Raw genomic sequence first — 21,864 nt, forward strand, 5'->3', positions numbered from 1 at the left:
GTGGAGTAGTTTAAAGTAGCAGCAGTGTAATTTACATGTTTAGACCAAATTACATTTCTTTCAATGAGCCCAAGCCTCTAATCATTGTGAGCATAATGCAGTAAAACCTGAACTGTTGTGCTGATAGAGATAACATAGTGTCAGTTTCAATGGATGCTTATGCAGTAATATTGGTAGGCTGAGGAATCAATGGCAGTACCTTTGACAGTGAAGTATAGCCTTGTTGAAAGGCAGATTCACAGGATGCTACTCTGGGATGCTGTTCTGCTGTCGTTCTCGGCAGGCTGACAGTGTTATCTTTCCTTTCAGTTTTGAGTATCAAATAACTTTCAGGTGTACAGAAATTAATGTCACCTGACGACATGTAATTAATCTTTTAGTGGGGGTCCATAATACCTGTTAAGAAAGAGGTGCCAGTTTGGCGGATTTGGATTTTGGAGCTTAGCCATAGATAAGGCAAATTAATTTTTCATCAGGAATAATACAGGCTAGCAGGACCACAAAGCCTGAGGAGAAATGGACGGGGAATTTGTCAAGTGTTGTCATTCTAGTATAATGCTGCTTAACATTTGATGGGTATAATCAAGGCTTGTGAATTCTATAGAGAGGGATTAATCAATTTGCACTCTGCTGAATGCAGGTTGGTGATATCACTGCATGCTGGGAATGAAGAATGAAAATAAGATTTGATCTGTCAGATTTTAAAAGGACTTTAGAAAGATTCTTTCTCAGACCATAGCAATAGGAATTTTAAGTGACTATAAATAAAAATGTCCTTATACTGAATACATCCATTAACTGCTGGTATAGCACAGAACCTGCTAAAAACAACAAAATGATTGAGTAGATCATTTGATTGAAAACATATACTTTTGCCTCAATTTTACCAATTTTTACTGAAATTTTTACTGAGAAAATAAGCATTGAAAAGATTTGTCAGATTAGAAAAAAATGTATTTTAAGCTAGATAGATAGATGCACAGTACTGGCACAAATTATGGCAACAACTGATTTACAGCAAGACTAGGGATGGGGATCACTGAGATCTTTACTAACTGTCTTGGTATCCCTGAATAGAAATCGTCTCCTCTCTAGAAAGATGTTAAGTATTTGAATGGGCAAGTCGTCTCAAGTCGAATGGTACCCTGCAGCGTTCTCCTTTTTCTACGAAACAGTACAATGGGTGATGGGGAGTTTCTTTTGCTGGATAACTTCACTCGGACTACTTGCTCCCTAAATATCTTGTTTTCCGTGAAAAGATAATTGTCTCCTCTAAGAATATGCTACGTGGCTCATATTTGGGTTACCACAGCACTTTTGGGAGAGACTGTTCTAGAGGTGTGCTGAGCAATTAATTAAATAATCAACTTAAGTACGATTTATAATTGATTAATCGATTAATCTGTTAATTTAGATTAATTTTAGATTTTTTTCATTTAATGCAGAAAAAACAGTAAATAAAAGGCACCCCACCATATAGTAGATGATATTGTGTAGCATTATTAACTCTCCAGTACTGGTTTAGTTGTCTTACTCTGTTGATGGTCTCTATCCAAAATAGCAAGTTTAACTCAGACAACAACACATCTTTATTTTTTTTATTTATTTTTTTAACAGTTTTATTAATAAGAATGCTTTCTCGCAAATAACTACAGTACAAGATTTGCTCCTGAATTTTTGTGAATCAATTGTAAAAGTTTATTTATATATGTATGTATGTAATTACAAAAATGTCAAAACCTGACAAGGGATAGGATAGTTGTGGAAAACACTAGTAAAACAAATATTCTTGTCATTCCAACCTACGTGGAATTTTTTCTGTTTGCTGAACAAGTGGAGCAAAAATCTTTGAACGTCAACTCATTAACCTTTTAACAAGTCAGTAATGCAAAATAGTTAAGAGGTACAGTTCACTTAAAACAAGTATGTTCTGGAGGGTCTTTTTTTAGCGTTACAGAAATACTGAACCTTTTTAAGTGAGCAAAAACAATTCTTGTTTCCTGAAAACTGCTCATTATTTCATTCTGTTGTCACATGAACTTATTTTAACATAACACAGCATGTTGAAAAACAAACACATTATGCCAGGTTGCTATGTAAAAACACCAGCATATCTAGGGTTAAGGCTGGCACATTTTCTTGTCACAATAGCACCAGCTGCTGAACAAAGCCTTTCAGATGGAGCAGTGGTAGCAGGGATACAGAGAAACAGTTTAGCTAGTTTGGCCAGGAAAGGAAGGTGATGCATATTGTTCTTCCACCACTGCAAAGGCTCAGTATCTTTGTCACTAGCCTTCTCACTGATGTATTGTACTACTTCTTTCCGCAAGGCTTGTTCTTCATTACTTTCTTCTGAGTCAGAAGAGCTGTCAGTGCACTGTCCTTCTATCATAAACATCCTGTCTAGCACCAGTTATGGGTGGTTTAGATCAATGGGTTCATCTGGCTGTGCAGCACATTGCTGGATGAATGATGACGCTGTTGTTGAACTTGCATTCCAAGAGCGAGATGAAGAATGAGCCGCCTCTTCATCTAAAACATTGCTTTGAGGTCTGCCTTCATTCTTCAACATCAACAGCATCACTTGTCGTTGAGGAGGATGAGGGGGATTGATGAAAACCTATGTTCAGACAGTGTCGGCCCTGGTTGTATCGGCTGCATTGGTGGCAGTAGTAGTGCAATGACTGGATGTATTCACGTCAACAAAAAAAACTGCTGTCTTTTTTTTCTGTATGAGTTTATTTATTTTTTTTTTATTAATATATCACCTTCACACTTTCAACCAAATCAGTAATACCGATCTGCTGTTCAGTATTCCCACCAAGAACAGACAGAGTGAACAGCTGATGGGAATTATTATTTGAGAACGCACCTGGCGTGAATGTAGGTAATATATCTATGCATATATTAAGGCAATTACTCAAATACCAAAAAGATCGTCGCGATTATTTTAATACGCAACGACTCAAGTAACTCTATTCCCAGCTCTAGACTGTTCATTAAAACCTCTTGCATATTTTTAAAAAGGAGACAATTTTCTTTTCAGGAATAGCAGGATATTTAGTGAGCGAGAATTATCAGTGATTTCTCCATATACAAATGCCCCATCACAACTGCTTTCCTGGTTAAAAGAGAACATTCCAGGGTACCGTTCTACCTGGGAGATATCTTGTGCAGTAGTAGCACATTTGTAATGAGGAGAGGGTTATCTGTTGCATATTGTGAATCTTTTAACCACTAAATGGCCAAATATTTAAGCACTTTACATGTTTGTTGATTTAAATGTAGATTTACAGCCTTAATTGGGACAGAAGACTGTTTGTAAGCTGTGTGTAGGAGTGTACCAATTAGTCTCCCAGCCAGTGGGTGGCGCTGTCTCCTGTTCCCTCATTGCTGCTGTGCTGAAGGTTTGTTTGCTTGCTGATGTGTCTGGGGAAGCAAAGTCCACTTCATTTTCCTTTTTGTTTAAAGTACCTGTCAACACTACTCAGAACAGACTATATTGTGCCAGGTTCATACTCATGTCTTTCTTCATTGTGTGGAAAATTACATTTTCCAGATGTGCGTCAAGCTCGGGCAGAGGTATTTTTTTCTAGGTTTCTGTGCTCTCCGACCTCTGTTAGATACACTTTTACCACAGTTGGTTTTCTTGGATGCGTTTGTCTAGCATCGGTGTCGGGTGGGTGTTAAACGGTACAACATGCTGCGTTTGTGAGACAGGCGCTTTTTGCTCGAGCTAGTCTTGATTTGGCTTTCAGCATTACCATTTTGTTTGTCTATTGATGAAGCAGTTTATACCTACCAAACAAGTTATTCCAGGGCCTGTAATTTGTTGATGCTTACAAGGTTCTCATTAAGGTTTTACAGTAGGAGGCTTCACAGCAGGTAGTTGATGCCATATGTAATGCAGGAAGGTCATGAGGACAGTAGCACATTGTGGGAGTGCGAGAGGGGAGTTTAGGTCTGCTAGAACTTGACCATATTTCCTGAGGAATAACTAGTTTTAATTTCCAGATGGGAATAACAAGAACAACAAATGTTTGCTAAATATGTGGGAATGCGATTTAATGCTTCCGCATTGCAGGACAAAAAGGGTTGATCTAACCCCTGCCACTGCTACAGTACAGCCTAGATGTATTTATTATACTGAAAAACAATAACACTGGGTCATGGCTATAATAAATGTTTATTTTTTAATGAATCAGTGTCATACATTGTATAAAATTTATTGGTATTCTAACTTATTAACAAAAGGAGTTTCCAAAGTTTCCTGAGTCACTTTGTTGTTTTTCCTTTTCACCTGTAGAGAAATTCTTTATTAATGTATTTATTTAAAGATGTGTGGGACTGTGGAACTGATTAATCCAGTTCTGGACTAGGTGGTCCCAGTTGTAAATACAGGTTTACAGTTTCCTCTGACAGTGGGCTTTGGGGTTTTCTCAGCAGGAGGGAGAAGGAGTTGTCCATGCTTCTCCAGTGGGGCAGCCTCAGAGGGGCCAGCTACCACAGCAGCAAAAACAGCAGCCAGCACGAAAGGTCACGTTGGGAAAGGCAACTGTCCAGCAGCAGCTGAAACAGCAGCAAACACAGTTTTATCAACCACATCCAGAGCCTCAGGGAGTGAGAAACAACCTTGGAAATCAACCTCAAAATAGGGTGAGTTATTTTAGACAAAAAAAAAAACCAAAAAACATTTTTATATGTACTGCTGTGCAAAAGTCTTAAACATGTTGCGATTTTCTATAACTGATGCATTATGAGCATCAACAATTTACTCAAAGCCTCCACTAGTGTTTTCTACTATTATCACAACCTTGACTTGCATAAAGAAGGAAAAACATTGAATGAAATAGTGTAATTGACAAACCCAGGACTAGAAGACCCAAAAAGCTGTCTACCAAGGATGAGCAATAGCTGAAGATAATATCCTTATGGAATAGTAAGAAGATGAGTGTTGACTTGACAACAGAACTGGCAGAATTGTCCATCCAAAGCACTTTGACCATTGTTCTAGTCCAATTTCTGTGTTGTTGTGCATATTTTAGCCTTTTAGTCTTGTTCCCCTTATTGCAATATATCCTTTTAAGTCCTGATTTCAAGAGTGACCTTCATGCTGTTGATTTGATTGATTTGATTTTTAACTTTTTTTTTCTCATCCACAAAAGCAAAGCTTTTGCTGGAAAATATTTTCCCTAAAATTCTTTGTTTTCAAGAAATTTATAGAAATTATAAATTTCCATTATATGGTATGTAAACTTTTGACTACAACTGTATGTACAAGTAGTGGACAAAAAAATTGAAACACCTGGATAAGTGAGGGACACCAAGTATATTGAAAGCAAGGGCTTCCACACAGGTGTGGCTCATGTGTTAATTAAGCAAAAAACATCTCTGCATGCTTAGGGTCATGTATAAAAATGCTGGACAGGCCTGGTTGCCTATAATTATGGCTTTAGCATGGCTGCAAGAGGAGACCTCAGTGACTTTGAAAGAGGGGTGATTGTTGGGGCGCGTTTGGTAGGAGTTTCAGTGACCAAGACAGCTCAATTTGCTGATGTTTCATGAGCAACAGTGTCTAAGGTGATGTCGGCATGGAACTCCCAGGGAAAGCCATCATCAGCAAAGGGCAACAGTGGGCAGAAGCGCATACTCCAGGATTGTGATATCCGTGTATTCGTTCGAGGTGCATGGCAAAAAAGGCAAGCAACTGCAAATCAATTGACTGCAAATTTCAACCTGGGGCGTGGCAGCAAGTTTCGGCAGCAAGCAGCAAGCGCGGCAGCAAGTTTCATCAAAAAGCAAGTTTTGCACAAACCGCTTGTCACACCTGTCAATGCACGTTTGTGAGTCCAGTGGTGCAAAGAACACAGGCAATGAACTACCAAGTTGTGGAGAAATGTGATATGGTCAGGTGAATCATCCTTCACCATGGTCTCGACAAATGGACGAGGTCACGTGTGGCGCCAGCCTAAAGAACTCTACAGCCCTGAGTGCTTGGTTCCAACAGTGAAGGATTCTGGTGGTTCCGTAATGTTGTGGGGCGCATTTTCCTGACAAGGTTTGGGTGCACTCATTCACATAGAAGGTAAGGTCATTGCTATTCGCTACTTAATGGTACTGAGTGATCATCTTCACCCCATGTTGCAGCATTTCTTTCCTGCTGGGGAGGTGTCTTCCAGGATAACAATGCTCCCATCCACAGAGCACATGTGGTTGCCCAGTGGTTTGATGAGCATGACACTGATGTTATCCATATGTCATGGCCTTCTCAGTCACCATATCTGAACCCAACTGAGCATTTATGGGATATTCTGGAACGACGCCTGAGACGGCGTTTTCCACCTCCATCAACCAGGCGTGAGTTGATTGACTTTCTCATGGAAGATTGGTGGAGCATCCCTCCTGCAGAACTCCAGAGGCTGATGGACTCTATGCCACGGCGCATAGAGGCTGTACTGGCCACACCTGGTGACCCAACGCCCTATTAAGTGACTTTACGGTGGTGTTTCCATTTCTTTGTCCACTATCTGTATGTGTGTTTCATATTTTTTATGTTTTGGAAGACTTCGATATTATCTATTGATAGACCACTGCAAAATTCTCAGTTTCTCTGGTTTTACTATTTATAGGTATGTGTTTGGGTAAAATGAACATTTCTTTTATTCTATAAACTACTGACAACATTTCTCCCAAATTCCAAATAAAAATATTGTCATTTAGAGCACTTATTTGCAGAAAATGACAACTGGTCAAAATAACAAAAAAGATGCAGTGTTGTCAGACCTCGAATAATGCAAAGAAAATAAGTTCATATTCATTTTTAAACAACACAATACTAATGTTTTAACTTAGGAAGTTCAGAAATCAACATTTGGTGGAATAACCCTGATTTTCAAGCACAGCTTTCATGCGTCTTGACATGCTCTCCACCAGTCTTTCACATTGATGTTGGGTGACTTTATGCCACTCCTGGCGCAAACATTCAAGCAGCTCGGCTTTGTTTGATGGCTTGTGACCATCCATCTTCCTCTTGATCACATTCCAGAGGTTTTCAATGGGGTTCAGGTCTGGAGATTGGGCTGGCCATGACAGGGTCTTGATCTGGTGCTCCTCCATCCACACCTTGATTGACCTGGCTGTGTGGCGTGGAGCATTGTCCTGCTGGAAAAACCAATCCTCAGAGTTGGGGAACATTGTCAGAGCAGAAGGAAGCAAGTTTTCTTCCGGGACAACCTTGTACTTGGCTTGATTCATGCATCCTTCATAAAGACAAATCTGCCCGATTCCAGCCTTGCTGAAGCACCCCCAGATGAGTCCAATTTTCAGCTTTGCCCAAAACCTGGTCGTCTGATGGTTAGATGGAGACCTGGAGAGGCCTACAAGCCACAGTGTCTCGCACCCACTATGAAATGTGGTGGAGGATCTGTGATGTTCTGGGGGTGCTTCAGCAAGGCTGGAATCAGGCAGCTTTGGCATGAGTCAAGCCAAGTGCAAGGTTGTCCTGGAAGAAAACTTGCTTCCTTCTGCTCTGACAATGTTCCCCAACTCTGAGGATTGGTTTTTCTAGCAGGACAATGCTCCATACCACACAGCCAGAGAAACTGATAATTTTGCAGTGGTCTCAATTTTTTCCAGAGTGCTCTCTCTCTCTCTCTCTCTCCTCTCTCTCCTCTCTCTCTCTCTGTCTACACACACACTATTTCTTATATGCTGTAGTGATATTCTTCACCTCTGATATCGGAGGAAATACAAACTATAATCATTTTTTTCCCTTGAATTTTAAGTCATTGTGTTCAGTCGTGGGGTGGGGGTTGTATTCTAGGATTTGAAAGGCTGAATACATTATTTAATGTGGACATTGGTTATCAACCGTCCGTCAGGTTGTCAATTGACAAATGTGTAAAGTGCTTCATTTCCATAGGGGCACTGGCGCCTGTGTGATACCAGTTTTCTGTTTACTCTAAATTCCCTCATGCCTTGTAATCACCGCAAGCTGGACTCAAACTGGCACAGAAGTTGCTTGCTTCTCCTGGCAGACTGACCCCCTTTTCTCTGCATCACATTGTTCTTCTCTCGCCTCCCTATCCTTGTGGAAATGCTTCAGTGGTAGCACAGCAATGGACCGTGCCCCACAATGCCTTGCTGAATTGATGGACCTTGGTGTGATGAAAACAGTCTAGTTAGACTGATATTTGGAACCCTTTATCTAGGCATCGCACCTATTCCTAGTCCCCTGATCCTAGGACTGGCCACGTCCTCTGCTTTGGGATGCTCTCTCCACTTTGCACTTCAGTTATTTTATATATTACAGAAGACTTTCTAAACACATTTGTCTATGCTTTCATTTTGCCACATTTGCTTCCATTGCAAACACCATCAATTACAACAGGCCTGACTTGCATTGACAGTCTGTTAATGATCTTGGAGTGTTAACAAGGAGTCCTCTCCAGTGGAAAATGCATACCATTGGTAGGGAAGCTATTTTAAGTCCTGTTCAGTTATGGTTGTTGAATGCCATGCGAAATTGTTAAAACAAAAGGACCTTTTTTCAGTAACAATATTTTACCAATCATGTTCTTTTTATGTTTTTGCCCAATATGTCACTAAAGAAGAAAACAAAAGAAACCTATAACCTGCTATATTTTAAAGTGTCTGTTCAAAACAAACTTGGATATTTATTTGCTTCTCCTGTACTTGGTGTCATACTGCTTTTAATAGTTTCTTCTGTATAAATGCTATCAGACAACAGAAGGGCGAATGGAATTGGCTGATTTGCTCCCTGTCTTGTGCTCTCGGCAGGTTGTTATGCAGGGGCGAGGCAGAGCAGCAGCAGGCCAGATGGGCCGTGGCCGCTTGATGCCAAACAAGCAGAACCTGCGAGTGGTGGAGCCTCAGCCATGCGTCGTGTCAATTGAAGGGCTTTCTTCATCAACCACTGATGTCCAGCTGAAAAACCTGCTCATGTCAGTGGGACCCATTCAGGTAGGTCACCTTTTTTTGTCTGCTTCACGCTGTCAGATGCCTTTCAGCCAAAGAAGGTTGATGATAATATCAGCACAATTTACTGTGAAACTGGTTAACCCTTGGTTAATCTATATGTCAGTGTTTATCTTAATTTAGTACAATGCATGGGATTGTGAGGTTACATTTTTGTTTTTCCAACTGGAATATATTTAAATAAGCTTGGGTCAGGTTTTTTTTATTTATTAAAGTTTTTTTTAGTTTTAAAGTTTAGGACATTAATCATAGTCTAACATTGCTAATAGTTGATCTAGATTAGGTCATCCAAGTCTATGTGAAAATTGCAGATTGTTTACCTTAAACGAAATTGGTAAGTTGTCAACATAGTGTAGAATTTAGTTAAAGTTAATTTAGTTAAATTTACTCCCCAGGTGAATATTTTATATGCAATATGTAATAACGTTTTGGTGCAGTGATGATCATTTTAATTATTGTGTGTCTTTGTTCTTAGCACAAATACGTGGGAGAACAAAGAGGAGCCAGTGCATAGTAAATGGAACAGAATGAGATCAGTGATTTAGTGAAGAGAGACCTGACATCTTAAATGTCATCTTATTTCATTAGCATTTTGCAGGATAAACAGAGCACACTACGAATGACATTAGTCACTTGCTGTAAGACTTGAGCTCAATGGTAGCTTATTTGACACATAGTAAGACTGTTTATTTTTCTTAATATGTTTAGATAAATTGATAAACCTATAAATAAAAGTACAGAATGAATGGGGGCAGTAAGTTTTAATTGTACATTCTCTTATTTCCCAATGCTTGAAATTCTTTGACACCTAAAAAAGATTGGGATATTGACCTTGGTAATGATTATTTCAAGATCAACCCCTGCCCCCTTTGCCTTTCTAAACACAGGAAAGCAGCTGCTTGACAAGGCTGTGCTCCAGTCATTGTGGTGACGGGAAAGCAGCTGCTTGACAAGGCTGTGCTCCAGTCATTGTGGTGACGGGAAAGCGGCTGCTTGACAAGGCTGTGCTCCAGTCGTTGTGGTGACGGGAAAGGGGCTGCTTGACAAGGCTGTGCTCCAGTCGTTGTGGTGACGGGAAAGGGGCTGCTTGACAAGGCTGTGCTCCACTCGTTGTGGTGACGGGAAAGGGGCTGCTTGACAAGGCTGTGCTCCAGTCGTTGTGGTGACGGGAAAGGGGCTGCTTGACAAGGCTGTGCTCCAGTCGTTGTGGTGACGGGAAAGGGGCTGCTTGACAAGGCTGTGCTCCACTCGTTGTGGTAACGGGATGATTCATTTCTGTTTATTGATTTGATTGTTATCTAAACCGCAGTTCATTGTTCATCTCTGCGCAGCAGCATTTGTAGGCCCTCTGTAGCGATGCAGGCTGTGGATAAAATTAGGTTTAGAAAAGTATTATTGTTAAGGCAGCTAGCTGGACAAGCTCAAACCTACTCCTTCAGTTTAACTCCTTTTTGTAATTAAGGCCAAAACACAAATACTAATTGGTTAGTTACCCTGAATATCCCATCACTCCCCATACTGTTATTTCTTTCTGCCCCAGTACTGTGTTTGTAAATCTTGTGTTCAGGGAATTGGAGCCACTGTTTTTTCAAAGATTTATTTAAAATCCACCCAGTTTTTATCGTATAAGCACTTTTAAATGTGGTGTTTTTTTTTTTTTTATTGAAAATGTTATTTTATGGGGCAGAGGTGATTGGTTATTTTTTTATTGAAAATGTTCAGATTTTTGTACAAAAGAGAAGTTATGGTTCAAATTGCTGATTTTTGTTTTGATTTTTAAAACCTTATGTTAAAATTACCTTTTTGTTGGACTGTCAGTGTGCCTTTTGTTATTGGGTTAAGCAAGGCCATCATGCTTAAATTATTGCAAAAAAAAAAAAATTACCAGCAACAAACATGTCAACTAAATCTTTATTGTATAGTTACAACTGTTCAGTTTAATAATGAAATTCATTTATAATATCTAAACCAAATCACTACATTTATTCCCAATTTATTTTTATTTTATTTTTTTTAAAGCAGTGGTGTCTATTAAAATATGAATCGTTTCACTTAGATTGTTATAACTGGACAAAACAGTCCCCATCGGTTCATAAGCCATTATATTAAATCATTAACCAGTCATACTTCTAGTCATCATGTAACAAACCTGAACCCTAGTCTCCTGAAACCAAGTTCCAAGCCACAAAGTGGCATCGTGTTCCCTCAGCTTTACTCAGTCAAACCGGTAACTTACAAAAGACAACTACTAATAAAATACACTGTACTAAACATTTGTCACTCATACCAAACATTGTACTTCTGTTCCTAAACAGAGACTCACGCTGCATTTAAAGAAGCATTTCAATAAAACTTACCAGTACATATAGACTTTGAGGCAAATGTTTTTCACGCTGTATGGAATTGCATTGCCGTCAACTACATTATTATAATAATCCTTCAAAAAAAATCAATTGATTGAATTGACTAAACTAGTTAAGTTTACATGTCCTAAAGGTGGTGTAGTGCTATATGAGGCATTGGCACGGGGGCAGCACAGGTTTATGCTTGTTACTGTTGAAATGGGGTTCCATTTAAGGTATTAAAAACATTGGTTTAAAAATGTATGGGACTGGCACATTAAGTTGTGAATTAAGAACATCTTACAAGCCTTGATAAAGGGTTAACCAGATCTGAAATACTGCTTGTTCTCCTTTTTTTTTTTTTTTTTTTTTTTTTTTTCTCATAATTAAATGCACAATCCTGTTCAGTATTAACAATAGCCATAGTAAAAATGTAACTTTCCTTTCCACAGATGTTACAAATGCAGCCACAACTAAGGAAAGCTGTAGCAAGATTCAACAATCCCCTGCATGCTACCACCTTCCAGCAGAGGTTCCACAGGTAAAAGGGCTATTATATCTTCACTCATTATCATTTCTAGTAGTATGGTCTTTTTGTTCTATGGGGGCAGGGGGGGGACAACTTTTAACCAAGAGTACCCATATATCTGTTAAATGTCCAAAAGCACTTCCTTTAAATGCAAACTTTCTTTACATATTCCACAGGCACATGATAGATTTGTCGCATATCAATGTGTCGCTGATAAATGACTGATAGATCACCGCCATGCACATTGAGCCCTTGGAGTAGTTCAGATGTAGCATTGGAGTGGAATCAGAAGTGTCATTCAAAGGAGATCACAGACAGACACACACCAATCTAAAACTGAGTCACGACGCAGGCTTGTGGAACACCAGGACTCTGAAGTCATTTTTCAAGAGGAAGGGGTGTTCACCCATCGCACTGAGGAAGAGAAACTTTTTCTACAGATGTTTTGTTTTTTTCTCTTGACTCGACTCAAGCTCTTATCATTAATAGAAACAGACGTGCATGTCAATGCCAGACTTTGTTCAAAATTGTGATATATATTTACCAGCAATGACTTAACAAGGTAGTCAGATCAAGACATGCTTTCCCCAGTACAAAAAAAATAACTGATATTGAATAACACTAGATAATGGTTGCTCTTACCTTCTCAACATTTATAATCTCTCGTTAATCAGAAATGAACTAGTCTTATAAAAGTAAACCAGGTTTGTAGTTTTAGTAAGGTCAGACCCCTTAGAAATATCGAAGGCAAAAAAGTTAGGCTTTTTATTGGTGATCTTAAGCTCCTCTAGTTAGCACCAAACCTTTCTGTTCTGTTAGTTTAAATCTTCAACAAAACAAATTGGCTTGCACTTTTACATTTGTGCTTGGCTGCAGTGCTTTTTGGAACCCATAGATGGCAATATCGGATCACTTCCTGCCACCTTCTGTTTGTAAAAAAAAAAAAAAATAAATCCATCCATGAAGTATTTTTAAAGAGCACCATCTTCTGGATCAAAGTGGAAATGTGCAAGCCAGACTACTTTTTATTTCTACAAAAAGGACATTTTATTTAAGCTTCCCAGGCAGATATTTAATTCATTGGTTACATTTCTAAACAGGAGATGGTACATTAATGCAGTGTTTCCCAAGACGGTAATCCTTCGCATCATTGGATCCACGCTGCTTTGTTTATGGTTTATGACGTGTCAGTTAGGCTAGTAATACAGCACATGGACAGCTGTACAAAGAGTGCTTCTGTACTGACTCCTTTAAATGTGTCTTGAAGAAAGCGTGACATATAGTGTTCTGTTTTGATGAAATGTGGACTCTCTGTGTATAGGGCTAGCATTGCCAGCACAGTATTTCTGGGATGTGTGCTGTGGTAGACACTGCTGTCTGTTATCATTTGAATGATTCAATGCTCATTGGCATCCTGTTTCTTGACCGTGGTTTTTGTTTGTGTGTGTAATAGCTTCCATATTATTTTTGCACTTCCAAATGGCCATTCTTGATTTATTTACTCATATGCAGAGTGTCATGTTAAGTTTTTTTTTATAATGACCAGACAGAAGTTTTGAAATTTTCCATCTGTGTAGTCATTAAATTGCCGTGCGACTATAGTTCAGTTGTTGGCTAGTGTTGGTATTGTCTCGTAGATTGTCATTTTTGTCTTTTAATAGAATTACCATAGGTCAGAGCAAGATACTTAAGAAAACATATGCATCAGGATTTCTTTTAGCTTTAATTTTCAGCTGTTTATTTTACTTTTGTTTTGTACGTGTTCTGTAAATAACGGAGGCTGTGCCTTTGTATAAAGACGCATTCCTTAGGCCCGTCATTGTAGTTAATGCAAAATAGTAGAGGTCCCTAAAGGAGTTGGGATTTTATAATATAACCCACTGATCTAATAAATGCAGCTTTACTTACTGTACTGTTTAAAATAGAGACTCCTGCTAGAATCCTTTTAGTACACTTTACAGCAGTACATGTTGTGGACAGGTACATACTGTAGAGTGACATACAGGTCTGTGTACGACATTTGGAAGCTGTCCAACAACGCTTTCAGGAACTGTTTTTTATTTGTGTTATTTTTTCAAGTGATGTGTTTTTTGCCACTTTGTTTTGGAATGGCTTTTACTTTATATACGTAGATGTAACCCAGACTTCTAAACTGCAGAAACAAAACCATGTCTTAAATATGAATGATGTTGTGCATAAGAGCAGTAGTGTGAGACTATCCTGTATAGAATGGAAATCTTGAACTGTTGTCAGCAACTAGAGATATAGACAAGCTATTAATGTATGACTTCTAACAATTGTACATGTGAGTGGATTTGAGAGACATGGATTCTTCAGCTGAAGAGTTTTTCAAAGGACAATTTGGACCACTGTATACAGCTATGGATAAAGGGTAACATTTGACTTTCTGTATAATTACTTATCTTCTTTAAAAGCTAGAAACATTTCAGTAGCTTTAGTTGTGTTTTCTTCCTCTGGTTATTGTGGTTTTGACATTAGTGGTTTTGTGTGCTGCTTCCTATGATTTGAATTGATTGATTCTGGTCACACTCACTCAAAGTTTCTGCTCTCATATTCTGAATGCAGTAAGTGTAAAGGAGGAAGCTGGTGTGCTCTGATCAGCACAAACTCCAGAGCAGAGCCTTTACTAATAGGGCTTGATCCAGATCAATAAACAGGACAGTCAGAAATAGAATAGGGACATTACTCAAGTTCATATTCAAAAGGGTTTTAGTGTTATGAATTGTGTAAATGGTGTTCCAGTTACTTTTGCTCTTCCCATTCGGTTTTAGTGACAGTAGTGTGTTTTCAATAGACAGAATGTGTCAGTGGTACAGCTGGACACGGAATGTTTCTGTGCAACAGAATATGATAAAAATTACATTGGAGTGGTAAACCTGTCAATGATTCTGGCATGCATACCTGCTGCTGTTTAGAAAAGAAAGAGCAAATCTACTAAACTCAGTCAGAGACCGACATTCAGAATGTCCAGTTATGTGTTGGGCATGATCAGACCTGGGTCAATTATAATGATAATTACAGTTACAGCAGAATTGTTTGCTCAAGTTACAATTACAATGCTATTTTTTCCTTTAGTTACCATTATGCTGCAGTAGCTGTAATTATAATTACAATTACACTAAATAGCTGCACACTAACTCTGTTTATTCTACCAAGTAGTAATTACAGGTACAAATACAGAAACACTGTAACGTTTCTTAACACAAATGCACTCACAGAAAGTGGGTGACAATACCAGAAGAGTGTTGGCATGAAGCTGTGAACAATTAAGCTTGGAAAGGGGTGTCATTGAACTGGAATTGTTCAAATTGTATGGTTATAACAATTACAGTAGTGCTGGTGGGCACTATATAGTTTTAGCCTTATTTAGCAGCAAAGACAGTGTTTGTCTTCAAAAAACAAACAAACAAAAAAACTCCTTGCTGGACTCTGTTTAGGTGTGAAAAGACATAAACACTTTGTGCATATTTATATAAATAAATCAAATTAGGCCCATGTTTCGCAAATACAAAATGCAAAAATATCATCTCAATAATAGCTTTGTTATAATCAGTTAAATGTTAATTGAAGATTACAATCATTTCATTCCTTTGAGAAGTTTGGGTTGGTAATAGAGAGATTTTCATTGGATGTGCAGTCCAAGCGGCAGTGTTTGACTTCAGTAGCCAGAATCATTTATATGTTAAAAACTGTGTTTGTTTAAATGATTCTGGAACGAAATCATAAACAAACTGCAATATAAGTTTTAATTAATCCATGAAAGCATACTGTCTTTTTAAAGAGGTGCACCATGCTGTGTGCATTTACCACAGTGACACATGCAAATACTGCAGATACAGATATTTCAAATGGATATAGGAAGTTTTATCAGTGTTAATTTATCCAAACAGACTTTTGTTTTTATGTAGGAATACTAGTTTGTTTTACTGAAACCGGTCTCAATTCCTAGGTCTGCAGCAACCATAATCTGTTTATTCTTTGTCATGAAGATGAAAAAAGTTGGATAAATTATTCTGTTACCATGTAAATAGAAGTTAAAAAGCCCTGTGGATTCACATGCTTAGACTTTTGATCATTTATTTGAACCTTCAGTTTACTGTAATGTGTATTTAACCTTTAATGGATGCAACTTCCTTAGAAGTTTGTGTTGTATGTATCACTTAATTTTATAAAGATGATGTGTCACGAAGTACATTTCACTGGTGTATTATTTGTATTTACGTTTCAGGGTACTTTTACTCAGGGTTCAGCGTAATGAGTATGTGGAGCCAAATGCATATTCTCCCTTTTGAATCAATGCATCTGTTTCTTTTTATGTTGTTTGATGGTAGGTTGATAAAAAAAAAATCACATTGTCTTCTGCTAGTAGTAAAGTAAGTTAATTTCTTGTGTTTGTTTAATATTGGTGCATTTCTAAAGAGGTTAGAAACATAATGGTCAGTGTCATGCAAACAGGAGACTGTTTTTATATCTCACTTGGTGCAACTACATGTTCTATAGCACACATTGTCTGTTCCTATTTTGGTATCAAATATATTCAAATGCATATTTGATATATTGATAAAATAGTATAGAATGGAGTTCATTTTAAAAGGTGAGCAATTTTGTTAAGTCCTTATTAATGAGGTTAATTAATGACATTCATTTGAATGAAAATCAAAGTAAGTTTTAAGGTGTAAAACCTACCCATTCCTTTTTATGAATGAGATGCAATTATTTCCTTAACATAGCAAATGTTTTTTTTTCCATTCTTCAGAAAATGTAAATTTAATGTTAAATACAAACATATGTATATTATAATTGATACACGAGTACATTTTGTGTATTTGTAACCTACCCATACAACTAATTTTTAATATGAACAGTCTCTGACTTGAAGAGCTGTTGCTCTAAACTGGGTAGTGCCAGCTGATACTCTAGTAAAGCCTTAATGTTCTGGAATTTACATCAGATTGCGTTTGCACTGTTGGTATCTGTTTATTAATGATGCATCCTATTTTAAAAACAGCACGTACAAAAGGAGGCATTACTCTAGTTAATATATTAACACACTTTTCATAAATTCAAAAATTGCTTGAAGAAAATTTTTTACCATTTTGTCCTGTTGCTGTGACTATACATATTTGTTTCTTTGTTTTTGGTTACTTTTGAATTCTTAAGAAATGCACCAGATGTTTTTCCTGCCCTCAGACAAGGTACTTTTTTACATGACCAGGGAGGTAATGGTAATCGTTTTGTGGCTCCCCCCGCCCCCACGTTTTAAAATTATCCCATGTTATAAATCCGTTCTTCTCTCATCTGGCATACAGCTTTCACGCCTGTCACAATCCAAGCATGCTCTTGCCATGCCCCTCCTTTAAAGTGAGCTCTGCTGTGTTTAAGAAGTGTGTTCTGCTGTTCTGTCTTCCATTGCATACCTGTAACATTCTGGCTTCACATACTCCTTACAAAGCATTACCAGCATTAACTAATGAGGAGGTCTGGAGGAGGGGTGGAGAAGGGACCGTCTCTTGTGGGTTAAAGTTTACAAAACCTTCCATCCAGAACGTATACAGCAATTATTCACCACATTTTAATCTTTATTTAAAAAACTGGGGTTTAACATCAGGTCTGTAATGATTTAACATGATTTTGTTTTTATTGTTGTTTTGTGTGTGCCATATTGCGTTTTTTTTTGTTTGTTTTTAAACTGACTTAAATATATTTTATGATATATTCAACTTTAGGTATTAAATCCTGTGGATTTCAAAGCGGTATATTTAGCTTAAACAAGTAGTTACAATATTTGTAACTCATCTGAAAAGGTAACTTATCATAAGCAAGTGCTTATGTTTTAAAACAGATTCATATTGAATCTTGATGTAGCTTTTATAAAATATGGTTGGGAAGGATCATTGTACATAACCATTTTATGTATTTTGGTATAAGTGGATTTATTTATTTTTTAAGATTGGTTTGTTTTTCTATAGCTGAATTTGGTTTTTATTATTTGGCACTACAGTTTTGTCATTTATATTAACACACATGACCATGAAATGTAGTTTTGTTAACTAGTTTTATTGAAGCCAAATCAAAATGACATGTTGGGGTTTTTTTTTTTTTTTTTTTTTTTTTCAATTCTGTTATTGGTAACAGGTAGAGAAGTTAAGCTGTACAATTAAACGAGGATGGGGTGGTACAGTTAAGGAATGTTACATATGCTCATTGGCTTTCAAATGTTTCTGCAAATTCTTATCAAGCTTAATGAGGATTTATAACATGTCTAATTCTAGCACAAGGTTTTAAGTGTGATTTTGATCTGTAGATGCATTTATCAGTATAAATGTTTTTATCAAATTAAATTTCTTAAGTAGAAATGAACATATCTTAAAATATAATAGCTTACTATAAAACATAAAGCTGAAATGTAGAAGTTATAAAGTACCAGATGAGAAACAAGATCCCCTCTCTTTAAAACGCTAACTTTGTTCTATTTTATTGTAGAACTATTTTTGCAGCGAAGGCAGTTGCAGAATTTTTTTGTTTTTTTAAACATTTGTTTTTTTTTTACAGAAAGGTGGAGATACCCAGGTTACAAATGTTAATTTGAATTTTTATTCCTTTTTAAATGACATTTGTTTTAAATCCCCACAGGTGTAAAGATGGGTTTCAGACAGACTGATCACAACTAAGGTTTGCTGCAGGTGTCGTGTGCAGATCCAATGTCACTCTTGTTGGAATGATATTAACATCTATCTTTATTTCCAGGGATGACAAGCCAGACAAAGCCATTCATTCGTGTGTGTGTGTGTGTTTATTTTCCCAGAGATCTGAAGATTGTGGAGGTCCTGATCCAGCAGTAATTTAAAGACCAGTTATTTTTATTTCATTTCTACAGTACAAGCTGCTGTTCCACTTGGTGAATATGACCTGTCAATTTAATTACAACACTTGTATTCAGTGGATGGCTTAGCTGTGGCTCTCCCTGTCACTGACTTGGTCCTTCCTAACCAGAAATAGTGTGCTGATCCTTACTTGGGTTATCGGAGTACTGATAGTTTTAGGATGATGTTATGAAGACTATTAAACCATTATGTATTGAATAGGTGCCTGGATTTCTGTCGTTTGTTAACGCAAATGATGGAGGTTTGCATAGCAGAGACTGCATCTGATATTGTTCTGACCATCAGCATTCTCTATCCTTTCCCATTGTTTTAAAAAGTGAGAACAAATTGCAAGATTTGTGTTGCATTTAGAATTCAAAATGATCATTGAAGACCATTATTCCACTGATTTAAATTAGATTTTCTACCTGTATGCATTAACAGTATAGAAATATGTAAATGCAGAAAACTTGATTGTTACTTTTGTAAATGAAAACTTTATTCCTGTATAAAAACAAATATTTGTTCTTAATAAAATGCATTAATGTAAAATCCTTGTGTGGATGTATGTTTGTGAAGTTGCCCATCTTAAGTTCTTACTCAGTGGTCTTGCTGTCAGTCAGCAGAATTACTTGCTTTGAATGCACCTAAATGATAAAATGAATTAGCTCAAGACAAGATAGTGATGGGACTAATTGTGAAAAACGCATAATAAAAGGCTCACAAATATTTACGGCTTTACAGTATACTACTATAATATTTTATTTTATATTTTTATACTTTTATTTAACACATTTTAAGCATTTACTTCCAGGAACAGCATTCCTAACCAGTAATGCTATATGTTTGAACCCCACAAAGTTTCATAATTAAGATATTGAAAATTTTACAAAGTTCATCACATCAAGCATGTTAGTATGTACTGGCAATTCACTAAATAATATAATACCTGGTTATTTCCCACAATTAAATATTAAGTAATCTCATCAAAAAAATATACTTACGCTGTTTATAACGCAGGACAGCATTTCCAGGTTAACTTTCATCTCGCAAAGCCCAGATAAATACTTAATGAATATGTTCTAAATAGACATTGCACAACATGTATTTATAAAATGGAGTGGAAGTCTACTCAAATAATTTCAAGCATGTATTGTACCAAAAATACAAAGGATGTAGGTGGCTTGTTTTTTAAACCGGAGCAGAATTGCGCCCACCAGCAGCTTGAGGGAGTAGCTGTCCAAGGTGCTGCAATCCACAAGGCTCACACTCCAGTGCCCAAGTGTTGTATCATATTGCATGCAGTGTGCCCCTTGCCTTTGTGTGGTTCTTGTGTTTCCTGTAAGTCTCTTTTAAGGGACCTGAGTTCAGAAGCTGCTCTTCTGTATTCCTTCAGAATTCATCTCACCAAAACCATACCATTTGGTTGCAGTGTTCATCAACGCTACAATGTCTAGAGATGATCCCTATGTTTATCATGTAGGGGAGAAGTGCTGCAGCTTCACAGTTAGGAGCTTTGTAACAGAAATGCAGTGTTTTAGTGGCTGTTTCATACAGAGATGGGGCTGAATAAGCAGATGCATCAGAGAGAAGCTAGGTCTGACTCGCTCTTGAAAACAATGAACTGCATCCCAATATCAGAGCTCAAGACATCCCCACCTAATTAACTGTCTGATACATACCTGTTTGGATTTTATTCTGTATGTGGTAAAAACTACAAGTTGCATGTAAGGAAAGGATTATTACATTTTCTGAATTAAATAAAAACAATACTAAACAAAAAACATGAAACAAAAAAAAAATACAGCCAACAGAGGGCCTCCTAAATCACAAATTGAGCCATTTCCAAAGCTGCCCTTTACACAGCCTCTTAGTTTTTTGCTTTTGCTGCAAAAATCCAGTTATTTAGAACCAAACCATTGCTTACCACTGCTTGGATTTGCAACACTGGAGGCTGAAGTAGTCTATTCCTTATACATGTCATCCTGTAATGTGAGCCTCCAATCATTGGCCTGGAAGCATGTCTCAGACCTGCCCTGAAGGGAAGAGGGTTACACTCCATCCCGTCACAGTGCCCTTTCCTTAATGTATTTATGCATTCATTTATTAGTTAGCATTATCTGGCAAGTCATTGCACAGCAAAACAACACATTTCTTCCAGTTTTACTTGTTTTTCAATGGTTGTTTTATGTATAAATCAATTCTTACTGTTATTTATTTGAGCCAGTGTACAGAATGTAGGTTATTAGACAGTGCTCTAATGTTGTGTACTGTATATATCTCACACACACCCCGCTGGGAAAACAAGCCGTTAAAACAAAGACTTCCGTGGCACTTACAGATTAATATAAATTATGAAACTTATATTAATAGGATACATGTTTGCTTATAGCAGTTAAAGCAGTTTTACCTTAACACATTTAGAGCCTCTGTCCTCTTTTGAGGACAGGCTATATTTATTTATTTATTTATTTAGCATTTTTAACTGGTATGTACCTGTTATTTAGATGTTCTCTTTAACTATATTGTTATGATAACTTCCTCTACTTTTGGTAACTACAAAAGTTAAGTAAAAATGTAACACTTCATTCTGCAAATATAGCCCTTCAGATGTTTTTATGCCACCTCAAAATAAAAGAAACTGAAGCCTACAAATGATAAATTCCTTGGTGTTTTCCTCCCAGTGATGATGAAGCTGTTCTCTATATGTTGAGCTTCATTAAAGTTGTTTTCTATGTGCTGAGCTTCATTAAAGCTCAGTTTGTGTTGAGCTTCATTAAAGCTGTTTTCTATATGTTGAGCTTCATTAAAGCTCAGTTTTCTATGTGCTGAGCTTCATTAAAGCTCAGTTTTCTATGTGCTGAGCTTCATTAAAGCTGTTTTCTATGTGTTGAGCTTCATTAAAGCTCAGTTTGTGTTGAGCTTCATTAAAGCTGTTTTCTATATGTTGAGCTTCATTAAAGCTCAGTTTTCTATGTGCTGAGCTTCATTAAAGCTCAGTTTTCTGTGTTGAGCTTCATTAAAGCTAAATTTTCTATGTTGAGCTTCACGGCTGACATGACATTTCACTGCTCTGATTACGGCTTGTGTTCTGATTTTTTCAAAGAGAAAT

The 21,864-nt window shown here is 37.2% G+C and overlaps 1 protein-coding gene across 3 annotated transcripts in view; it reads left to right on the forward strand.

Moving 5' to 3' along the window:
- LOC121310258 (RNA-binding protein 33-like) overlaps nt 1–19,304 on the forward strand; it is a 53,180-nt gene extending 33,876 nt beyond the window's left edge. For 2 of the 3 annotated variants that reach the window (XM_041243560.1, XM_041243566.1), the window contains 4 exons: nt 4,444–4,656; nt 8,800–8,982; nt 11,792–11,880; nt 12,045–19,304. In XM_041243560.1, coding sequence (XP_041099494.1) covers nt 4,444–4,656; nt 8,800–8,982; nt 11,792–11,880; nt 12,045–12,093 — 534 coding nt within the window. In that variant the 3' untranslated portion in view covers nt 12,094–19,304. The remainder of the gene's footprint in view (nt 1–4,443; nt 4,657–8,799; nt 8,983–11,791; nt 11,881–12,044) is intronic. The other variant, XM_041243565.1, reaches the window with a different exon arrangement.
- The last annotated feature ends 2,560 nt before the right edge of the window (nt 19,305–21,864 follow it).

This window comes from Polyodon spathula, chromosome 3, assembly GCF_017654505.1.
Source record: "Polyodon spathula isolate WHYD16114869_AA chromosome 3, ASM1765450v1, whole genome shotgun sequence".
Classification (NCBI taxonomy): Eukaryota; Metazoa; Chordata; class Actinopteri; order Acipenseriformes; family Polyodontidae; genus Polyodon; species Polyodon spathula.